The 23072-nt window shown below is 41.4% G+C and overlaps 1 protein-coding gene and 1 pseudogene across 2 annotated transcripts in view; both read left to right on the top strand.

Annotated features, from left to right (window-relative positions):
* Positions 1 to 1478: 1478 nt before the first annotated feature.
* LOC122465763 lies at positions 1479 to 2265 on the top strand (annotated as a pseudogene).
* A 146-nt stretch (positions 2266 to 2411) lies between these two features.
* The window catches only part of SPATA6L (spermatogenesis associated 6 like), an 83964-nt gene continuing 63303 nt past the window's right edge, over positions 2412 to 23072 (top strand). The window contains exons 1-8 of one of the 2 annotated variants that reach the window (XM_043547209.1): positions 2412 to 2754; positions 3946 to 4083; positions 6398 to 6446; positions 6621 to 6662; positions 10788 to 10912; positions 17094 to 17171; positions 18306 to 18581; positions 20320 to 20431. In XM_043547209.1, coding sequence (XP_043403144.1) covers positions 2443 to 2754; positions 3946 to 4083; positions 6398 to 6446; positions 6621 to 6662; positions 10788 to 10912; positions 17094 to 17171; positions 18306 to 18581; positions 20320 to 20431 — 1132 coding nt within the window. In that variant the 5' untranslated portion in view covers positions 2412 to 2442. The remainder of the gene's footprint in view (positions 2755 to 3945; positions 4084 to 6397; positions 6447 to 6620; positions 6663 to 10787; positions 10913 to 17093; positions 17172 to 18305; positions 18582 to 20319; positions 20432 to 23072) is intronic. The other variant, XM_007065594.3, reaches the window with a different exon arrangement.

Raw genomic sequence — 23072 nt, 5'->3', positions numbered from 1 at the left:
CAAATATGCTGCAAGACTATGTGCCTTTACTTCCATTGCTTTCTTATTTTAGCTTTTCTTGTTAAGATTCAGATTTTAAAATTTCTCTTTCATATAAATATTATCTCCTGAAGCTTCAACTTGCCAGGACTCCCACTCGAGTGAATGTGAGATTGGGGTGCAGAGCCTCTGGTATGATTGGGTCCCTTTAAAGTGATACTGCATTCTTTAAAGTGACACTTCCAAATAGTTTAGGCAGAACTCTAGATTATGATTAAAGAAAGTGCTTGAGGTGATGGGGCAGGGAGATGTAAAAGAAGTGACATGAACAGACATATGTTTATGTTTTCTTCTTTTCCTTTTTAAAAATTAATATGAAAAAATTCCTTTTCAATTTTTGGGTTGAAAACCATTCCCTTCACTGATGGAAACTCCAACATGACAGCCTAGTGCTATGGTATGAAAAAGAGAAAGTGAAACTTGCTACAGCATGCATACTTCATTCATCAGACCACTTGAATTTCAATGTCCAAGCTCAGTGAAATGCACATTGAGAAAAGAATAAAGCTTGAATGGTGAAAAGGCAAACACATTTGAAAGTGACATTCCTTTATGTCACTCGCTCTAACATATTTATTACCAACCACACAATCTTTCTGGACAACTCCCTTCCATGTCACTACACTACATCACTGGGAACTACTCAGAAGTGCCCGAGAAGTTAGCATGTTCACACCCTTCAACTGTACCTGTTCCTTGGGTGTTTCACAGCTGATATCAGTTTCTTAAGTAAACATCCCAGTTTCTTAGTGACCTCTGTCCATCCTCTGGTATTCCCTACACACATGGTTTTTCCTCTGTCATATTTCAAATGGCCAGGAAATTGTGTGAGATTAATAGAGACTTGTCTGGCCCCAATCTCTCATAGGAATTTTTTCCATGCTTATCAAATTTTAAGAGGTCCTTATAATGTTAGGTTGGAAAGAGGGAATGAGGCAGCCAGAGTATAGCAGGGTTTTCTGATTTTGAGCGCGACACCAGAGAGGGAAAGCTTTCCACCAGCTGGCAAAGTGAAGGAACAGCAGCTTTACACCACTTCACTGCTGTTATCTGCAGAGTCGAGCAAAAAGAAGCTCTGCAGTAGTTCCCCCCACCCCCGCCCATCTGCCAAAATTCATTGTTATCACTTAAAAACATGGATAGTCTTACTGCTGTAACAGACATTCAGACCTGCCTAGCAGTGCTAACTACAGGAACTTGGGAGTAGACAGAGAGGTCCCTGCTCTAACCTGTAACTGGATGACACTGTTAATCATCATACTTTTCTTACCCTTTAAATTTTTTTTAATCTAAAAGGGCGGGGGGGCCTAAGGAAAGAAATGTAGGGATTCTTTAACATTAAAAAAGTTAATGACTGTGGTTTTGTTCTTCTAATGACTTGTTCGCTTCCACTAAATAAAAAGAAGGAAACTGAAAGTGAAAACCTCAAGCAGGAAAAACCCTGAAAAGTAGAAAGTGACGAAAGAAAAATCTTTTCCTACGGAATACTTAAATTCAGAGACATGGGTCAAAAACATAAAAGTCTACGAAAAACCTTGAACAGGCACCAGTTGGTCAAGTTCTACACAAACACAGGGAATCTAAGACATCATCATGATCAGCAGGTGGTTGCTGCAGTGTTGCCTCTTGCTGCTCCTCTCCAGTGAAATCTCATGTCTGGACTGTAACGGGATGTCTGTTCTACAAGCCAGAATGACCAGCAAGAGTTTACAGCGTCTGTAGAAAATGGGTAGAAACTTTCCCTTCCAATGTCTAAATGAAATGACAGCTTTCAAGCCCAGAGATATCCTCAAGATCCGACTATCCCAGCAAGAGAATGCCAAGGTAGCCATCCAGCAGATCCTCCAAGAGCTCTTCCATATCTTTAACAACAATCTCACCCAAACTTCCTGGAATGGGACTTCCATAAAGGACTTCCAAAATGGTCTTCACCAGCAGATTGAGAAACTGGGGACGTGTTGGAGGGCTGAGAAGGGAAAGGAGATAACCTATCCACGAAATGAGAACCTCCTGCTCACCAGCCTGAAGCTGAAGCGATACTTCCAGACAACAGATGATTTCCTGAAAGAAAAGCAATACAGCCGGTGTGCAAAAGCATCTGATTCCACAGCACCTCATCTCACGCCAGACACACTTCCACATGGCACAGGTCAGAGCCACATGCAGAGGGCTCTATTCCTGCATGCACAGGCTCCAACTTTCCATTGTGCCCGGGGCGGGGCTTGACCAGCACCAGCTGTGCCCTAGGTCCCACCCCCTCTTCACCCCTTACCTCAAGGCCACAGCCCTGCCCCCACCGTACCCGCCCCAATCTTCATGCCCCATTCCGCCCCTCCCCCTAATGTGTCACATCCTCGCTCCTCCCCCTTCCCCTCCAGCCTCCTGCATGCTGCGAAACAGCTCATGGTGGGGGGAGGGAGGGAGGGGGAAGTGCTGATGGGGGGGCTGCTCCGGCCCCGGAGCACCCACAGAGTCACCACCTATGGCTCCAGGGGGCGCGCGCCGGCTGCCTCCGCGTTCCGAAGGCGAATGTTGGAACGTTTGAGTCTCCATGGCAACGCGACGCTTCCCCTGCCGGACAGCAGCGCGCTGATCCGGGCGGAGAGGGCCGGGGCTGCGGCCGGCCTGAGAGCGGAGGCGGCGAGAAGCCACCGCAGCCCCCCAGCGCGCCCCGGCATGCCGCTGAAGGTGGTGGTGGAGCTGCAGATCCACGCGGTGAGGCGGGTGCAGGGGCCCGAACTAGCAAGGGCAGCGAGCGAGGGAGGGGCAGGGCTCCCGGGGGCGGGAGAGCCGCCCCCCCCCCGGCCCCCACCGCACGACCTTCCCAGCTGTGTCCGCGCGGCCGCGCAGGGCCCCGACGTGCAGCACCACTCCGCTGCCCTGGCCAAACGCTGCCCCTGCTGTCCCCACCGGGCCGCGCGTGGGCTGCTGCTCCGTGTTATCCCAGCGGGGTCAGCGCTGTCGCCTCCCTTCTCGGGGGCACTGACAGGAAGCTGCGTGTTTAAAGGATTCTGTGCGGTAACTTGTAAAGAAACAATCAGTACTCTGTGAAGCACCACGAAATAACGTCCTAATGGCTTTTACATGGCCCTAGCCCTTCAGCCCTAGGGCACGCCCTGTTTTCACATAAGCTGTACACTGCCTGTCCCGTGGGAACAATGGGAATTACACCGAAGGGGGAAAGGGGCTTAATGGTAAAGGTTAGGGCAATGTCAGGACTCAGTTCTACAACACTGTGTGCAATATTCACTGTGTAATAGTCTTTTTCAGGATTATTGTGTCAGTTCAGAGTCTGGCAAGAGCAGATAATAACCACCTTTTGTGTAGTGCTTTTCATCAGATGCGAAATAGTTATTTTTAAGGGTTTCTCTTATCTCTTAGCCTTTGAATTCCCTCTTCTGGCATCCGATTAAAATATTTTAGTTTCTGTTCAGTAAAATGTTAAAATCTATGACATTTCATCACCAAGGATACAGTTATTGAAAAAAGAAAGTCCCAAATATATGAAGCATAAAACCAGCAAATGCACAACATATTAACACTTTTTTAAATAAAAGGAACAAAAAACTAAAGAAAACATTCTGGACCAGCTCACATAGGCCAGCCGTGGGTGTTTTTCTGCAGTGTAGACGTACACTTTTAGCCACTTTTGAAAATCCCACTCCAAAAACTCAATTCTGCCCTTAGTTATACAGCTGTAACTTCCACTGGTGTAACTGAAGATAGAACTGGACCCTACCTGGCACCTTTGTCAACAGAGAAGCCCAGGGCACAGACATTGTACTACCTACTTGACCATAATGGTAGTCCCTGCAGATTGTGCAACAGGCACATTGGTGGGACAGAGTGGGGAAGGCTGCCCTAAAAGAATTCTGATCACCATGATTGTTTTCTCTCTTTCATAAGGTCACTTGCCCTGGTGTGGTCCTGCCAGAGAAACATGACATTTACCTCAGTGTCTGCATCATGGGCCAATACAAGGAGACAGAATGCCTTCCTCCAATTTTCCCTCTCTTGTTTCATGAGAAGATGTGGTTTGAAAAGGTGATTCTCACTTATTACATGCTTTGGGCTTGATCCTCTACTGCCTTTCACCATGGATAGTAATTTACACTGTGCAAAGTGGGTGTAAAATGCTACCACCAGTGTACAGTTAGTAGAAGATTTTGATTTACTATAATTTTACACTTGCTTCCCATGCAAGGTAGCAAAGAATCAGATCTGTTTTATCTTTGACTGGGAACAGGTTCTAAAATTTAACACTTTGCTATCTGAATTTTTATTCATGGCAATAGCACTGGTGGTTGTGGATCACTGGTTAGACTGGAGTGTGCTCCAGGGAAACAATCCTATATAATCCTAGGAAGGACATTAGTGTGTTAGTTCTCTTGCTCGGGATTTATTTGGTTGCGATCCCATTCTGTGGAAACAAAATAACATCTCCTCTGTGGGATGACTATCATCTGATTTTCATGATACTGGCAGGCATAGAATTAAAGATAATGACAGATGAATGCTTTAACCAACATTTTACATGCCATTTTAAAATCTGAAATAACCAAGAACACAAGAATTCAGCCTGAATTTCCTTGGGAGTAAATGGTTTGGCTAACTCTAAAATGTTCATAAAAGATTTTTAAAAATACTCTCTCTGCTGATTGGCTATGATATTGATGAATGGTGATGTATGCTTGATGATGGTTTTTAAAAATGGTTTCAGCACAGTTTGGCTGTGACAAGAAAATTTTGTTGAAATCACTACAGGTAACATAGTTTTAATACATAAGTAGACATTTTTTAAGAGTACAGAGCACATCTGTTACCGTTATTCTTTCCCTAATGGCTCTTGCTCTGCTCTGTTAGGAGCATCTCTGCTTTTTGCAAACAGCTTTCTGTGTGGCTCTGTTTTCACAAATAAATCTTTCCACATCTCTCATAAGATTCCACTTTCTAAGGAATACGATTAAATGCCTTTCACTTCCTAGGCCTGTAGTGACAGTTGAAGATTACTTGACAGTGAATTGAGCCTTGTCTTCACTAGGAAAAAAGGTGTGTTCTTACCTTGTGTTAGCTAATTCGCGATAATGAACATGACGTAAAGTCCTGTGAAGACAAGGGAGTTATAGTTTTAACAAGTGTTAGGTCAAGATAAATCCTAGGCTCCCACATAGTCTTTACTTTGACTGCTAACATGTATGAAAAATACAAATTGTCTTTTTTTTGCTAAGATACGACCTCATTTTTATTACCGTGTGTTAGCTTACACGACATTCAAGACCATACCTTTTTTCCTAGCGAAGATGCGCTCTTTGAGTTTCCTTTCTCCAAAAAGGCTGTTACTGAAGTACTGTCCTGCAAGCTTCAATATTATCAGAGGTAGAAAGATGTTGACAAACTGGGTGGAAAACAGAAAAAATCCTTAATCCTATCAGCACGGAGGGATGGGCTAAATGACCTCCTGAGGTCCCTTCCAGCCCTACATTTCTATGGTTCTGTGAAAAGCAACAAAAATTATTAGGGGCTGGGTTAAAAGATGAGTCAGTGGAGATATAGCTGACCACAGCTGCTTGAAAGAAGTAAAATACTAAGGGTTAAATTCTGGCCCTATTAAAGTCAATGGCAAAACTCACATTGACTTCAAAGAGGTCATGATTTCACCCTAAGGCAGAGGAATCTCTTTTAAGGTGGACCAGCAAATTGTGGCTAGGAGTAATGGGATGAAATTAAGCCAAGTCAAATGTATTTATATTTATTTCATGTTCATAAAATATTCTGATTTTATGTATAGTCTTTAAAAATTACATAATAACAAATAGGATTGTCACCTTAGGCTCCTGAACTCCTCTCTTGTCTATATTGGGCTCGTCCTGTGCTTCAAAGTGGTGGCAGCCAGGGCACTGATGATGCTTTGTGGGTTGAGGCCCCTGGTTTGATCAAGAACCCTGTATTCTCAAAAAAACCTGTGCCCCCTTTACACTAGCCCTTCCACCACTGCTCTATACTAATGTTAGTGCAATAGTGGGAGATTTCCTGAAAAACTCTTTAGACTTACTTCTAAGTCTGACTCAGAGGCTACAGTGTGTGAAATTTCAGGTTTAAACAAGTAAGATTTTCAAGACTTTAATAACTTTTTAAACAAATTGTTACAGTACTTTACAGCTGAGATTAATAAACATGTAACACGCAGTAAAATATATAGTATTTTCACAGGTTTGTTTGTTTGTTTGCTTAATGACAGCACAGCATGGCTTAGGGAAATATTTGTTGAATATATAAAAAATGTTCATATAAATGCTAGATTATAAAAATGCCCTTTGTATTATAAAGAACAAATATACTCTGTATTACTTTCCTGTAGGTATTTGAAAGTGCTGTAGACCCTGCTGCTGTAACAGAGATGCTTGAAAGTAAGTATAATTTAAAGAATATTCAGAATGCATGTATAACTGAAGACAGTGTAGTTGCATCAGATCTATCTATCTATCTATCTATCCTTATTTTTTATTGTTGTGCTACAGGAATATTTTGAATATATCATAATTTTTCAGCCACCTTGACATCATTTATTTGTCTTCTTTTAGGCAATATAACAACGTTTGGATTACTTCAACTAGTATCTTCAGGTAATGGGCTAGTAAATATTTTACAAAATAGCGGTTAATTAGACATTAAAAGGAGCATCCCAGTGGGTGTTAACTTTGAGCCTTGCCTCCCCACTTTCTCCCTCTCTCCCATCTCCTCTTCCAGGGGCCTTCAAACATCTGCTGTCCCACCCCAACCCCAACTCTGCATACACTTTGATCATCTATCAGTGAAAATAAGATACATTTTCTGACTAGTGACTTACTGGTTGATTTGTTAGAAATATGCAAATTGATCTAATTTCTTTCCTCTAATTTTCTCATCTCTTTCGCTATTATTGTTCACCAATGATATTTAAATGTAACATGAATAATAATTTAGAGTTCCATTTAGCAGATATTAGCACTGGCACTATAACAACTTTTTATTGTGGTTTTTATAAGTTAGAAAAGTCAAGTGGACACAGGGTGGCAGAATAATCCTACTCTTTAAGGTAATCAAATATGGAACATTTGTATGTAGGGTAAAATCACTGGCAGTTTTCATTACTAAAAAATAGGTAGTGCTCTACCACTAATATAATATATTTTATGCATTTTTATATTACCGGTTGCTGTGTTAGGAATATTCAAATTACTTTAATTTCTTTTTCCACATTTTCTCATCTCTGTCACCATTGTTGTTCATCAAGGATATGTAAATGTAACATGAATAATAATGTAGGGCTCCATTTTCCATGATTTCAAGTTTCAGAGTTAAGCTGTTTTTTGTTGTAGCCCTGCAAAAATATGTAGTTAGATTTTTTTTTACAATGGGAAGTTTGTATATTTTTCACTCTTCCTTCACTCAAAAAATGGCTGAAGGGATTTTGCTCAACTTTTAAAAATCCAAATATAATGCTTGTTAGCGAAACCAGAACTGACTCCAGTTTGTCTTGTACCAGGGTCAGCACCAGTGCAGTGAAACTGATTGCTGCCATGTTTCTATTTTCTAGTGTAAGCAAGGCCCAAGAGGGAGCTCTAGAGAGCCCCTAAAAATGACCCAGCTATAAAGGCTCAAGCTGAGAAGGATTAAGAAGCTTGCTCTCTTTATTACCTTTTACTGAAGTTTTCTTTCTTTTTGACTTTTAGTTGTGCCAGCATCAGAGCTGCAGGCTCTAATATACCATTGCTACAATATGCAGTATCTTTCATAAGGACAAACTGCAGCGTATCCCTCACCCTAAATTTTGAACAAAAATAGTTGATTTTCATTTGACGCGATACATCTCTCTGTGTTTTTCCCAAAGCTTCACCACGTTCCATGAGAAGCCTGATTGCACATTCTGCAGGGTGAGAACTGGCAGCTGCTCATTAGACAGAAGTAAAGGCCAGATTTTCAAAACTTGCACAGTACCCGGTAGCTCCCAGTGCGGTCATTCAAAACGTTGAACACTTTGAAAATCTTACTATTTCATTTATGTGCCGACTTACGAGTTAAGGTCTTTGAAAATCTGTCCCAAGCCTTTTATCAAAACCAATAGGCCATATGTTGCCTTTGGAGAAAAGTCTGAAGTTTAGGGTGTTTTAGTTCAAAGGTTGTCTAAGGGTATGTCTCCACTGCAATTAAAAACGTGAGGCTGGTCCATGCCATTTGACTTGGGCTTGTAGGGCTCGGACTAAGGGGCTGCTTAATTGTAGTGTAGATGTTTGGGATTGGGCTGGAACACAGACTCTAGGACCATTGCAAGGTGGGAGGGCCTTAGGCTGAGTCTGAATGGCCAACAGCCCCTGAGCCTGAGCCTCGTGATCCCACGTCAGCTGGCATGGGCCAGTCACAGGTGTCTAACTGCAGTATAGACATATACTCTAGGTGGATAAGGTTTTGTCTTTAGTCTCATTATGAGTGGGCCAGGGCCCTTGTATCTGAATGTCACAGAACCCATTCAAGCAGGGGAGTAGCAGCTTTTGTGGCAGGCATTCAGAACATGTTCTTATGAGAAATTTGCAGGGCTTTTACTTGGGGTTCATGAGCTGGTATTTGCTTGACACTGCAACAAGTTTAGATTTCAGGAAGGCTGTGCCTCAGTCACAGTTTAGCAAATGGTGTGTCACAGTCCATCTCCTTGTTAGTCTGCTATCCTGGGGAAGCAAAGTGATGAAGGAGAAAAACGAGTTGCTTACCAAAGTGACCTTTGTCTCTGAATATATAGCTTATATAATGCCACACTGACCCGCCCTCTGCCCCTCTGCTTCAGAGCTCAATGTCATGGGCTTCTAGAAATAGAGAAGAACAACAGGATGGTTAGAAAGATGGGGATATTTATACTCTAAGTCAGGGGAATGCTGGACTCAGCAGTACTCATAAAGGTTCCATGGTTGGGTGGCTGGGTGTGTGACTCCTGCAGTGTGGCTGTCTGGAGGGAGTACATTCAAAGAACAAAAGTTACTTCGGTAAGTAACCCCCATTCTTTTTCCTGTCATCACTTTGTGATGAAGTAGTATCTTTTATTGGACCAACGTCTGCTGGTGAAAGGGTCAAGCTTTCAAGCTACACAGCGCTCTTCTTTAGATCTGAAGCAGGTAACCAAGTGTCCAAGATAAACACAAGGTGGGACAGGTTGTTAAGCGGGAGGGGTACACACATGCTATAGGAGACCCCTTAAAATGAAGTGGGCCAGAAAGGATTAGTTTGTTAAGCATAAAGAGACCACAGCATGTGTGAACCCTTTATACTTAACAGTCTAACCTTTTATTGCCCACTTATGCTTAACAGTCTGCCCCACCTTGTGTTGAGCTCAGACGCTCTGGTTACCTGCTTCAGACCACAGGAGTTCAGTGTAGCTCGAAAGCTTGTCCTTTCCACCAACAGAAGTTGGTCCAATAAAAGATATTGCCTCTCCCACCTTGTCTTTCTCATATCCTGGGATCGACAGGGCTACAACAACACTGCAAATCACTTTATGACGACAGCTATACTGAACAAACATAAGAATGTAAATATGATTTTTATAAGCACATTACAAACATGTCTTGTTTGATTTTATTTAAATAGACAATTAATTAGGTGAATTAGTAGTTTGTACAGTGCTTCAGAAAAGTAAAGCTCTCTCTAAATGCTAATGAGCTAAATCCTAGTGTTACAAGGATATTGAGAAAACTCCCAGTGTACATCTGTGGGATCAGGATTTGGCCCTGTATGGATAGACAGATATATGGATAGACTCTGCATATTCTGGAAGGGCCATGCTGTGTAAAGGCAGACTCTTGAATGCTTTCTTCTCCTAATCACATCAGTGAGATTGATGGTGCTCAGCTCCCCTAAACTTGGGCCCTAATAAAGGAAAAGCAAAGGACAGATTTGAATGTGGTGTGCTCTCCGAAGTTGCACTGCTTTGGAAATTCCCCACAATACATGTGGATTGTTTGTCTCTGAGGTTATGCAGTCATTCCGATCCCAAAATAGTTTGGGGTACCGGTGACAAACTGTGTGTAAAAGATGGCATCAAGCTCCAGTGTTGCTGTGCTAAGCCTAATCTTTCATTACAGATGGAGGTGTAAATGGACTCTCTCCCTTCTGCCTCCTTCATTTCACTTTCAAGATAGAGACATTAATCAGAAGCAGAGTAGACAGCGCAATGGAAATGAGACTAACAAGTCATTTGATTTAAAAGCAGTTATTTTCTCAGTCCCTGAGACCAAGTATGACCTTACTGGAGCCTTTCTCACAAATTAAAAATGAGCACACAGCAGAACAGAGAGTGTTCACTGATTATCAGTGTTTCTTGTTGTTTTCATTACACTGGCTGCTCAGGGCCCAAACTGCGGGTCCCCCAGTTACCATTTGGAGCTGGGCAATATACCAAAGAGGAGCAAGGTGCCGCTGTCCTGAAAGCTTCCTACATCGAGCCCCAAAGGGCTTGTGCGTCTCCTCATACAGATCTCAAAGCAGATCTACAGGGGATACCACCCTTTGTGGATTCCCTGTGACACTCCTGCTGGAGCACACCTATCCCAAAGACCTCCTGTACTTCTGACTGAGTCATTCCTGATGTGGAAAGAGGGGCAGGTCTCTTGGTGAGCCAGGTAGGGCTTGCACACTCTGCGAAGGGCTTGCTACAGAATGTGTGACTTCTAAAAAAATATTAACCATTTTGGAAACAGTTCTTCCTTTTTTCACTCTTTCAGTGGGGGACAATCTCGCTTTTTATGAAGAGAATACTCGAGATTTTCTCTTCCCAGAGCCCAAGCTGACTCCTGTGTATCCTGGTGTGGAGAGAGAGTTACTAATGAAAACGTCTCCTAGTTTCCCAGTAAGTTGTCTCCAAATGAGTGTTTGCCATGGGTAGCTGAAAAGAATAAAGTGGGAGAGGTCTGGCCCAGCTGGCTAGTGTAACAGGGCATGCTACTTTGTGAGGATCTCAGTTTGAGACATGAATTTATACGGCTCTTGAACAGAGAGACATGCTCAAGTACCTTGTCTGGCTCTGTAGCGTCCTGAAAAAAGTACAAGGCATCAATTGACTGAAGATTAAATCTACTAGCCAGAGGCCAATGTAAAAGATGGGTGAAGGGGCTCAGCCGCAAAGCTCCCATCCTCAGCTGCTGTGAAAGGGCAGGGTGTTGGGTAAATTTCCAGGGCACTGCTCATTGACTGTGTTTGGGGACACAGTCTTTCCTAGCCATTTATACACATGCACACACATACATACATGCACATACATACATGCACATGCACACACATGCTAACGCACACACACACACACTCTCTTTCTCTCTCTCTCTTCCTTACTTTACTCTTCTCCAAATCATCTTTTTTGGGGGTCTTCTGTCCTTGTAAATATGTCCAGTGCCTGTCTTTCCTGATGCTCTTAACTTTCTGAAGCAGAAACAGAAGAATAAAACTGACAAAATTCTCAGCAGTTTCACTGAGGCTGATTGGATTATGCAGTAGAAGCAATAAAATTGACCAAGGTTTTGTTCATTTCATTCCGTTACTGCTTGGGAAAGCTATGAGCAGCAATATTCTGCTGGAGCAGTCTTCCTGCGGACTCAAAACTGCATTGGTTCACATTTAGAAAATTATTTTCAATATCATAAGGGCTAGGCATGTAATTATTTTTAAATAAAACGTTAAATTCTGTATAAATTGCTGGCTTAGGTTTGCACATACCAGGAAAATTTTTCTACTCACCATGGGCAAGTTCTGCCTAATACAGAGATACTTTAATGGCTCCATATAAATATATAACACCTGAGTTACTGGTATACATTTAGTCCAGTTTTCTTTGATGAGAATGGAATATTATAAAACAGTGTAATTAATATCAGCCACATGTGTTTTAGGTAGGTCAAGGGCAGATTATCTGGAGATGATCATGTTGAGTATTTTGATGTGGTGTTGAAAATCTGAATATTTTATTAGCTTGCCACAGTAATGAGAGAAGAATAATTTCTCAATGTTAAGGCAGTCAGTGTTTCAGGTAACCAGGCTGTGAATGGCTTTATTAACCTCAGCTTCCTGATGTTTCCTGTAATTAAGATTAAAGAAAGTAAATTACCATTGCCTTGATTGAGAGTTTAAATTCATATACACATTTACTTCATGATGTTCTGTTCTTTCTCTCATTCTGATTGTCTGTTGAGAGAGACAAAAGTGACATCTACTTCAATCATGCAATTCAGTAAAACAAGTCTAATTCTGCTCACCTATTTTCTACTAACCAACTTGCCCATGCACATCCTGATATTTTTCACCAGGGGAGAAAGGGTCAAGCTATGATCCACTCTAAAATCCTGGTAATTTAGCTAACTCATCACTTAGAATATTAACAATACCCACTATTGCAGCAGATTCTCTTTTTCTAGATATCATTACTGTCTCAGTTAGTAAGTCTACTGGTACTGATGTTGTACGGCTCCCCTTCAAATCTTCTCAACTGCCCTGTAGGACTAGTGCTGGAACTTCATTTATAAAGAAGTATTTGGACTGCAAGGATTGAATGTGTAAAAAGAGCCCATTGTATTTCTTCATGCTAAGATTTCAATGTGGGCAAAAAATAGAAGGCAGCATTAGATTTAATTATCTAAAGTGGAGCTCCACTAATACTAGCTAAGATTACAGAAGCTAATAGCTAGGTTTTGATTAATGTTGTCTTATTAAGACTAATTCTGTTAATTATTATAATACATTACTATATTCTTGATACCACATTCATCTCTTTTGCTGTCATCCTTAATTTTTTCAATGTTCTAGTCCATGTGACATTCTAGGTTTATCTAACTACTCTTATTTGGTGTCTGCTGTGTCTGATTGTTTCTGTTAACAATGTATACATTTTTCAGTTTAGCTATCTTGATTTTCCAGGTCCAGTCTTGTGCTGTTTATAATTTTCTGCAGAGTACATTGCATTCTTACTATAATTGTGACATTATTTACTGCAATAGTCTAGATTTTCACTGTTATATTCATGACTTACTACTAACACAGTGGCCTTCTCTCACTCCCATTTATATTTTTGACAGGATGGTTTGATGACTTACAAAACTGGATGAGTAAACCCTTTGTGTCCTAGCAAAGCAAAAGTCAAAAGTCAAATGTACTGCGCTGGGCTCTCCAAATTTTCGGTCACATTGCTAAGTCCCATATTATGATCCTGACTGATTGAAAGTCTCAGTTCACAGTTTGAGTCTATTTTTGTACATTATTTGAATTTTATATTGAAACTATATGTTACCTAAGGGATCAACCTGCAGGCTGACTCATGTGAACACTTCACTCATATGAGCAACCACATTGAAATAACTGCAGCCACTAATATGAGTAAGGCTTGCAGGATTGGGCCCTGAATGTGCCCTTTCCTTCCTTTACTGCATTTCATGTGATCCATCTTCATAGGAATTTGTGTGGCCAGGTGGACTTTCTCGGAACAGAATCTCTGGAGACTGGGATTTTGATCTCATGCTGTTGTTACATTGCTGTAAATCCATTGAGTTCACCACATTTACTCTTGATTTACAGCATTGTAAGTGAGAGCAGAATCATGTCCACTCTGCATTTAATCCAGTTGACCCCCTTTGTGAGGTTTGGATTTACTGACAACTGAAATATCAAGAAGTAAATATAAGCATCTTCCTAAGTGTAGCTGTTCCTAGGGTTTCCCTACAGAGATCTCTCTGTCCTAGACTCAGGCTCCCTATGCTCAAAGCCTCTGTCACCTCCTTCAGATATAATGTAGAGTTAATGAGCCACATCTGCCACAATGACTTAGCAGGAATCAAGCAGCATATCCCTGAGGGGTCCACCATCTGCCAACAGGGTGAATCAACAGAAGAACCTTGCCACCACATTACAGTTTGATACTCCTAGACTGTCAGACTGTGTAATAAAGAAAAATACCTGTTTTTCAATGCTTTTACAGTTGACATAAAGCATTTATAATATTTAGAGATTAAATGCAGTAAAGCTAGGCTAGTGCAGTGTTAAGGTTGCACAGTTAAACCCTCAAATCTGGAAGTGCAAAACTTAAGTCCAAACATGCAACCTTAAAAACTGTTCTACTGTGGAAGTGAGCTGTAGCTCACGAAAGCTTATGCTCAAATAAATTGGTTAGTCTCTAAGGTGCCACAAGTCCTCCTTTTCTTACTGTGGAAAGTGACTCTGTAAAACACTAGTTTTTTAGGATTCCAGTTTATTGTCTTGAAATTAATTACATCTTCAGTGTCCTCCCCTTGGGCAAAAATTCTGGTCACTTGTCCACTGGTACCTAAGAATTCAGCTCTGGCTTTTCAATTAAAAAGTGGTTGATCCAGTTGTGGGACTGTATCTCTTTCTCTTAAGTAAATTAAAGTTAAATACTGTTGTTGCTGTGGTTGTCTAAGACATTTCTCTGCATTCTGCTTGTTCAGTTTTATGCTGCTGTGACCAGGTGTCCCATTTTTATTCTCTTATTTTTAGTGTGTCTGACTCTCACTTGGTGTCATGTGTTTTATTTTGTCCCTCCTTTAACATAAATGTAAATGCCACTGCCTCCAACAGTCTGAGACAATGAGTCAGAACTGAGCGTATGTAACAATTCATTTAGAAACGGAGAAGAAAATTCTAATAATCAATAATATTAAGTGAAGTGTCCAAGTGGACTTCTAGAAATCTAGATCTGACAGTAGGGCCTGATCCAAAGCCCACTGAAATAAATGGAAACACCTTGACATCAGAAGCTTTGGATCAGGCTGTACAGAGTAGGACAAGTGAAGTGCTCCATTAGCGCTACTTTTTATAACTGTGACTGAATCTGTAAATGTTCCCTGTCAAGCCAGAACAGAATAGCCTGATGGGGCTGGAAGGTCTTCTTCTCTTGAGTCATTTACATGTTTCTACATCAAGTCTTGGCATGTGCTTTGTTGCCTATATGTGCCTGGGCTTGTTTAGTTCAATTAAATTCATACAGAGACCCATGTTCTCCCACTGTAATGCAATTGAACAATGAAAACGGTATTTCCATCAAGGTCAATATGTCCTGAAAGCAGGTGGCCTGGTGATTAAAAGCTTTGTTAAATGTTCCTGCACTCTGTCATTTGTTGCAAATTTCATAGTATTTAAATGTAATTTTAGAGACAACAACTGACATGTTCCTCTCCTTTCCCTCCTCACTCAGCACCTGGGTAAAGTGGCCTAGCAGATAGTCAGTTTGTACATTGTCATAATGGGTTGATTCTTCTTTAGTCACTAAGCCACTATGTGGAGTAAAAGCACTGAAACAATGTGAATGCTGATTTCTATAGCCTGGTGAGGCTGCTGGCAACCAAATATTCAATAGCAGCTTCAAGCAGATACATCTGATTTTTCTGCAGTGTTGGCAACACAGTCCCAGAAGTTCTTGCCCCTTCAAATTTGCTACCCTTAAGGAGTTCAAAATAGTTTTCAGTTGGCCGTTAGTAGCAAGTGTCGTTGACCGGAGATTGAACCCAAGAATAAAATGTGCCTGAATGCATCTTGTAATCAAGGAAGCCGCTCACTGTGCTAACTTGATTATCTGGTTGTTAATTTTGTTGTTCTGATCCAGCTAAAGTCATTGTAGTTAAGCTAAAAGTCATGACGGGCTGAATGGATTTGGGGAGACATAACATAACTCAGTTTTGAAACCGACTAGATTGGAAGTTGAATGTCTCCCTCTAGGGCTAAATTGTGCCTCTTAGAGGTTAGAGTGATGTGAGGGAGGGGGAGAACTTTTGGAGAAGTGTGGTGAGCAGCAGAACTTGCTGCTACACATTTAGGCTCTGGCTACACTACAGAGCTTACAGCGGTGCTTACAGAGGCGCAGATGCTCTAAGCCAATGGGAGAGTGCTCTCCCGTCAACTTAATTACTCCAGCCCCCATCTGCAACGGTAGCGCTGTCCACACCGACGGTTAGGTCCGTGTAACTTATGTAGCTCAGGGGAATGGCTTATTCACACCCCTGAGCGACATTAGTTATACCGACATAAGTGGTAGTGCGTAGAAGTCCTCATAAAGGTATAGCCAGTGCTTCCCACACAGGTCCCTTGCTTTCAATTGCTGCCTGTCCACAGGATAGGGCCCTGACCCGCCTTTCCCCTGTGCAGATGCACTTTCTCTAGGGCTTTGAGCCTAGCAGGCACTGCTAGCTGGCACTACCCTTACACTTTCTAATACCTGCAGAAAGTTTATGGCTTCCTGCTCCCTCTCTCGCCATCTCAGTGCACAAATGTAGGAGCAGGTATAATTTGGTCCTTAATGTTTGTACAGTTACCGTGACTTCATAGTTACTGCTTTTAAAGAAATCGGAACTACATTAAATGCAAATTCCAAAGTGATTACAAGTTAACAGATTGTGTTTGTTAATTACAGATTATAATTGTCTTTCCGCAGTATTTGTCACCCTTTCACCTGCTTTGAAAGGAAAACTGAAATATAGATTCCGTTTTCACAGTTGTTTGGAGGGTGTAGTTTGGAGCATGAAGGGCCCTTTAGGAAGACTGGTGTTTAGTAAATACAGCTGTTAAACAGGAAAGAGCTGCCTGCCTTCTCAAATCTATAAAAAGAATTATTCTCCCATTTCATCCCAGCTCTTGTTCTTTGAGGAATGGGATATCTCTCTGGGATTGTGTTAGTGTCTTACATATTTTTCTACATTGTTGGCCTCAACCATCATCTTTCCCCACTTTGCAAAGATTAGGTCCATAAAAAGGGTCCGTTGCCTCCCTGCTCAATATTGTGTTACCTGAATATGCAATCTAAGAGCACTTTGCTTCTTTTTTCTGCCATATTGCATTGCAAGTTCATTCTCATTTTGCTGTCTGCTATTGCCCCTTTTTGGTTTTAGTGTTTCCTCTAGTCACTTCTGATTCTGAAATAATGATTAAGAAGCTTGAGGAAATGTCACTGAATTAGAGGTGCTGTTGCTTATCTCTGTAAAACTGTAACACCTGCACCATGACATTATTTTTAGTGATTTCACCTCTTTATTATTTTTAAGGGAATTGCACCAAAAATTGAGTTTTCCACGAGAACAACCATTACTGAGCTTCCACTTCAAAATAGAAAGCAGTTTTATGTAAGTATTTTAATTAAAGCACACAAACATGGACAGAAACATCAATGTTTGATCTAATCTGTCACAGTGCACCTGTCACCGTTGCATTTAAGTACCTCAGACAGAAATAAGAATCACACCGATTCTGCACTGAAAGGCAAAATCTCTTTATTCTTCTCTCAGTTCACCTGCTATGACAAGGGTCTCATTACTTGGTGATTGTTGTCAGGAGGATGTTGCTGATTATTCTGGAAAAGGGCAACACAAAAAAATGGGGCTTGCATTGTCTCCTAAAAGAGGCTAGACTTGGGCTGATCGTGATCTCTGGTGGGAAGGATTTCCCTGACTCATGGGCCTTTACTGAGAATGGTTTGCTTCTGGCTGTGAGTGTTTCATTTTTGCATGCTGTTGGTTGCTGTTTCTTCTGCTTGCTTCGCCCCCATCCCCCCCAACATAGCTTCAGTTTCTCTGGATTGTGCTATAACCAAGTAGCCAAGACACAATCTCCAGTGTCATTTGTTCCTCTGCACCAGCAGGGTTAGGTACATTACCAGATAATTATTCTTTATGGTCCAAATTTTGCAGTCCTTTCTGGAACAAAGTTCTCACTGAAGTCAAGGGAGTTTTTTCAATTAAAGGTTGCAGAATTTGGCTCATTCAGAATTACTGCTTCTTTGGAGCCAAATGCTCAGGTCCTTACTCAAGCAAGGTCTCATTGAAGTCATGACCTCGGGATTTTGATTTTGGGTCTCAATCCTTTGAGCTGCTGAATGCTTCTTTAGAGATGCTCTTAACTCCAGTTGAATTCAGTAGAAGTTGGGATTACTGAGCACCACACAGAGGGCACTCAGCATTTCACAGGATCAAGCCCTCGATGAGAAATTGTCAAACAAAGGTAAAATGAATAAAAAAGATAGGCATGAGTCCCTGCTCCCTTCTTTCTGTTATTGACTTTCTGTCACTTCTCAGCACAGTCACAGATTCCCCAGTTTTAATTTGTAGCCACATAGAGCCATAGTCTGCTCTCAGATGTGTAGAAGCCTCCTGTTGACTTTAAACTCTGCTCAGCCGATTGTCTTTTACAGAGAGGTTTGCAAATAGCTTGTACATGTTTCTGCTTGGATAATTATTTTATGAGACAATTAATTTATCTAGCAGGGCAGAAACAGAATGAGGACACAAAGATCTGCATCTGTATCACCCAGGCGAAGGAGCATTTCACCAGCACGATGTAAGACAACAAAGAAAAAGGATAATAAGATCTGTAAGAGCCTTACAAGATTATTAAGATCCCGCTCTCCATCTCCAAATGCTACAAAGCACCTATGTCAGCTCTGCAAAGAAAACCAACTGCAGCAGTCAAGGTTAAGCCTGGGGTCTGTTGGATACAAACTGGATGCTGAAACCAGGCCGCCATTTGTTGTTAGACATGTAAGTCTTAAAATCGCTGTACTGAGGGGTTTTTTTGTGTGTGTGATGATATTAGAGTAAATTGGGTGCTCCTGTTATCCTTCCTCAGAAAGCTAGATCAAGAGGAGACCCAAAGAAATTAACCAGCAGCAAATTTTAAATGTAAAAAGAAATGCTTAATTGATCTGTGGAACTCACTTCCACCAAATAGCATTGAGGTCAGCTAGTTAGCAGATTCAGTAAAAGATTAGACATTTGTATCATTAATAATTACATCCAAAGTTACATTTAGATGGGATAAAAATTATAAGAGACTTAAACCCTCATTCTTTAGGCCATAAACAAACCACTAGCTGTCTGGGGTTAGGAAGAAGCTGTCCTCCTGGGGCAGGTTTTTCCTTCATGGTTAATCATAAGGTTTCTTCCACCTTCCTCTGAAGCATCCAGTGCTGGCCATTCTCAGAGACAGGACATAGGACTAGATGGGCCATTGGTGTAGCAAGATATAACAAACCCCATTTTTTTCTATGTTGGACTTCTTAAATGGCGAATCTAGAGAACATTCAAGTCAGTGGGAAGACTTCCATTGATTTCCTTGGGCTTTGAACTGATGGGGCCTTTCATCTGAAGATCTCAAAGTACTCTACAAACACTAGCCAATTAAGCATCACAGTGCCCATGTGAGGTGTATATATATATATATATATATATATATATATATATGGAAAAGGGCGAGTGGGGGATTCAAAAGTGCTGTATCTCAGTATTTTTATATGTTAAGGTGATGTGCATTGTAGAGAAGCCTAAATTAGATCCTGGCAGAGAGAGACACACACACAGATCTATCTAAACACCCCAGCCAATCCACTAAATTATCTATGTATCATTTTCCCCAATTTGTAGTTTTACTTTATTTTAAATGGTCGTTTATAATGTTTTAAATTCCTATAGATACCCTGTTGCAATCCATGAAGGGCATATTGTTTGAGTTCCCTGTTCCATGAAGATGAAAGATTTTTTGAGTCCCCATGAAGATGAAAGCATTTTTCAAAACTGTCCTAACCACAAATTTAAAAGAAAACTCAAAAGTTCTAGTGCCACATCCACTACCTCTTTTATAACAAGATGGTATCTACGTACTAGTCATTTCCTTATTCTAAAAGCATCAGTAATGTCAGAATTCCCAGTGTTTTTTAGACTAGGGGGTTTTGCTGAAATGTCTGCACTGTGCTGTGTATATTGTTCTCCTCTTTTGTTTATTTTTGTAGTTGTAAAAGAAAGAAAGAAAGAAAGAAAGGGAGGGAGGGAGGGAGGGAGAGAGGGAAGAACATTTTTTTTTATTCTTTTCTTTATAGACTGTAAGAAGCTGCAAATATGTTCATGTCCAGTCCTAGTTTTCACAGAATAAAAATAGCAACTTCATATTATTCCTTCATTTTAGATAGTTGTTTGCAGTGTTTCTGATTGTTGTCACATGCTGAATATATGAATAGAGACACTGGTTTTATGGCCCATGACAACTGTTTGTGACACACCCTGCTGTCTAATAACCCTCCATTGGCCTACTTCATTTTAAGTGGTTTCCTACAGCATGTGTGAACCTAGCAATCAGTCCCACCTTGTATTTAGCTTGGACCTCTGCTAACCTTCTCCAGACCTGAAGAAGAGCTCTGTGGAGCTCAAAAGCTTGTCCCTTCCACTAACAGAAGTTGGTCCAATAGAAGATATTACCTCACATACTATATATCTTTCATTTTAGGTAGACAGTTCTAACCCATTTGGTGAAAAAACTTCATCACAGTTACCTTATCGAAATCCAAAACAAAATGTGAGCTCAGCAAGGAATTCGCTTGAATTTCAATTGAAACAAGGTACTTAAAATTTGTTTTTAATAAATTTATTATAGAAGTAATAGCACCATTTATCCTAATTGTAAAGATGTTTGCAAACTATGGACTGCATTCTGCCACTCCCATTTCAAAGGGGCTGTTTGCGGAGTGAAGCACTACTTGGAGTGAGTAAGGGGAGCAGAATCTGGCCTGAAATGCAGAAATGTGCTCACAGCTGAATTACAGCCATTGCTGGGGTAGAAGACCATGGCTGTGTTTTACAGTACACATCAGTACTGCATGACAGTTTAGCGTGGGAGCTGATTTCTCTCTTGTTTAGTAGTATGCTGTTTTGAAGGAAAGAGTTGTTGTCCACAGACCAACATTACCTCTTCTTCTCCATTATTATGTGCTACCACTGTCAGGAAGTCTTTTCTCTAAGGGACTTATCCAAAGGCCATTGAAATCAGTAGAAATACTCCGATTGTCTGCAACGTGCTTTGGATCAGGCCCCCTGAGGCCATGAAATCTATAATTTTTCGTATTCTTTGTTCTGATCCTTGTCACAAGCTGAATATTCATCAAGTAATCAGCACATTGGGCAAAGAAATAAAGCCATATACTCAAAGGGGAACTTCTTCAAATAGTCACTGATAGCAGTGAACTTCTACTCAGAAAAATGACTTTGTAAAAATGCTACCTTCTTACTCAGATATTTCCTTTAGTGTAGTGAGAGTCATATCTGTTGCATTTATTAACAATGCTATGTTTATAGTTCTCTTTGCTCCTGTTAGCCCTGCAGAGCCATCACAGGTAGGACTGAGGATATGACCCTCCAATGCATTTCACCTGACAAAACTTAAGTGCCGCTAGAGCCTTTCTCATTAGTAATAATTCACAAGATGGAGAGAACAAAGTCTGACATTCAGATCCCCCTCCCTGATCTTGGCAGCTCCTCCTCTCTGTGCCAAACGGATGTTTGAGAAGGAGCGAAGCTGGACCATAATATTTCAGTTTCTTGGTCATTTGAATTAACCTCAATATATCTACTGTCAGGGGTTCTCAATCTTTTTCTTTCTGAGCCCCCCCCGCACATCATGCTATAAAAACTCCACCACCCACCTGTGCCACAACTGGTTTTTGCATATCCCGTAGAGAAAAAGCCAGAGCTGGTGTTAGCGGGTGGCAAGCAGGGCAATTGCCTCAGGCCCCACGCCACAGGGAGTCCATGAAGCTAAGTTGCTTGGGCTTTGGCCTCAGCCCCAGGTGGTGGGACTCGGGCTTCAGCTTTCTGCTGTGGGATCCAGCAAATCTAACACTGGCCCTGCTCTCTGCTTTATTTTGGCAGACCCCCCTGAAACCTGCTCGCAGCCTCCCAGGGGTCCCCAGATCCCTGGCTGAGAACCACTACACTATGTATTACTTCTGCAGTTGGTGATCTAAAGAGACTAGGTCATCTGTTGCAATTCCTTTGATCGATGGGAGGTTTTAAATTACGACTGTTATATCAGGCTGTAGAAGATGTCAGTGGCAGTGAGTTACAGAGGGATCTCACAAAAATGGGTGACTGGAGAAGAAAATGGCAGATGAAATTCAACATTGATAAGTGCAAAGTAATGCATATTGGAAGAAATAATCCCAACTTTACAAATACAGTGATGGATTCTAAATTAGCTATTGCCACCCAAGAAAGAGATCTTGGAGTCACCATGGGTGGTTCTCTGAAAACTTCCTCTCAGTGCACAGCAATAGTCAAAAAGGCTGACAGTATGTTAGGAACTATTAAGGAAGGGATAGAAAATAAGCCAGAAAATACCATAATGCCACCTTGAATACTGTGTCCAGTTCTGGTTACCATAACTCAAACAGGATATAGTGGAACTGGAAAAAATTCAGAGTAGGGCCACAAAGATGATCAAGGGTATGGAATGGCTTCCCTATAAGGAGAGTCTAAAAAGATTAGGGCTTTTCAGCTTAGAAAAGAGATTACTAAGGGGGAATATGATAGAGGTCTATAAAATTATGGCGTGTGGAAAAAGTCAATAGAGAAGTGTTGTTTACCCTTTACCACAATACAAGAACCAGGGGTCACCCCATTAAATTAATAGGCAGCAGGTGTAATGCAAATAAAAGGAAGTACCTTTTCACACAGCACACAGCTAAACTATGGGATTCATTGCTTTGGGATGTTGTGATGGCCAGAAGTATAACTGGATTCAGAAAAGAAATGGATAAGTTCATGGAGGATAGGTTTAAATCTGTGGCTTTAAACCAAGATGGTCAGGGATAGAACACCATGCTTGGTGTGACCCTAAACCTTTTACTACCAGAAGTCAGGTGTGCAAGACAGGTGTGGATCACTCCATAATTGCTCTGTTGTGTACACTCCCCCTTCTTCTTAATGTATGTGCAACATGCCTCAAGTCGCACGTGACCAGGATTCATCACCAGATTTGGTCTGCTTGGTTGGATCATTTGTTTCCCTGGCCCAGGCTGGGTACTGACGGGGAGTGTGACATGAACGCTGATCCATGCCCCTCTGAACTCCCCTTGAAGCTCTGGTACAGGCCACTGTCAGAGACAGGGTACCGGGCAAGATGGTCTGACCCAGTATGGCAGCTCTTATATTCTTATGCTCTACCAGGAACATTTTTAGTCATCTTGTGATTACGTTCTGAGTTCA

Source organism: Chelonia mydas, chromosome 5, assembly GCF_015237465.2.
Source record: "Chelonia mydas isolate rCheMyd1 chromosome 5, rCheMyd1.pri.v2, whole genome shotgun sequence".
Taxonomy (NCBI): Eukaryota; Metazoa; Chordata; order Testudines; family Cheloniidae; genus Chelonia; species Chelonia mydas.
Note: the sequence above shows the minus strand (reverse complement) of the source record. Positions and strands in the feature narration are given on the sequence as shown.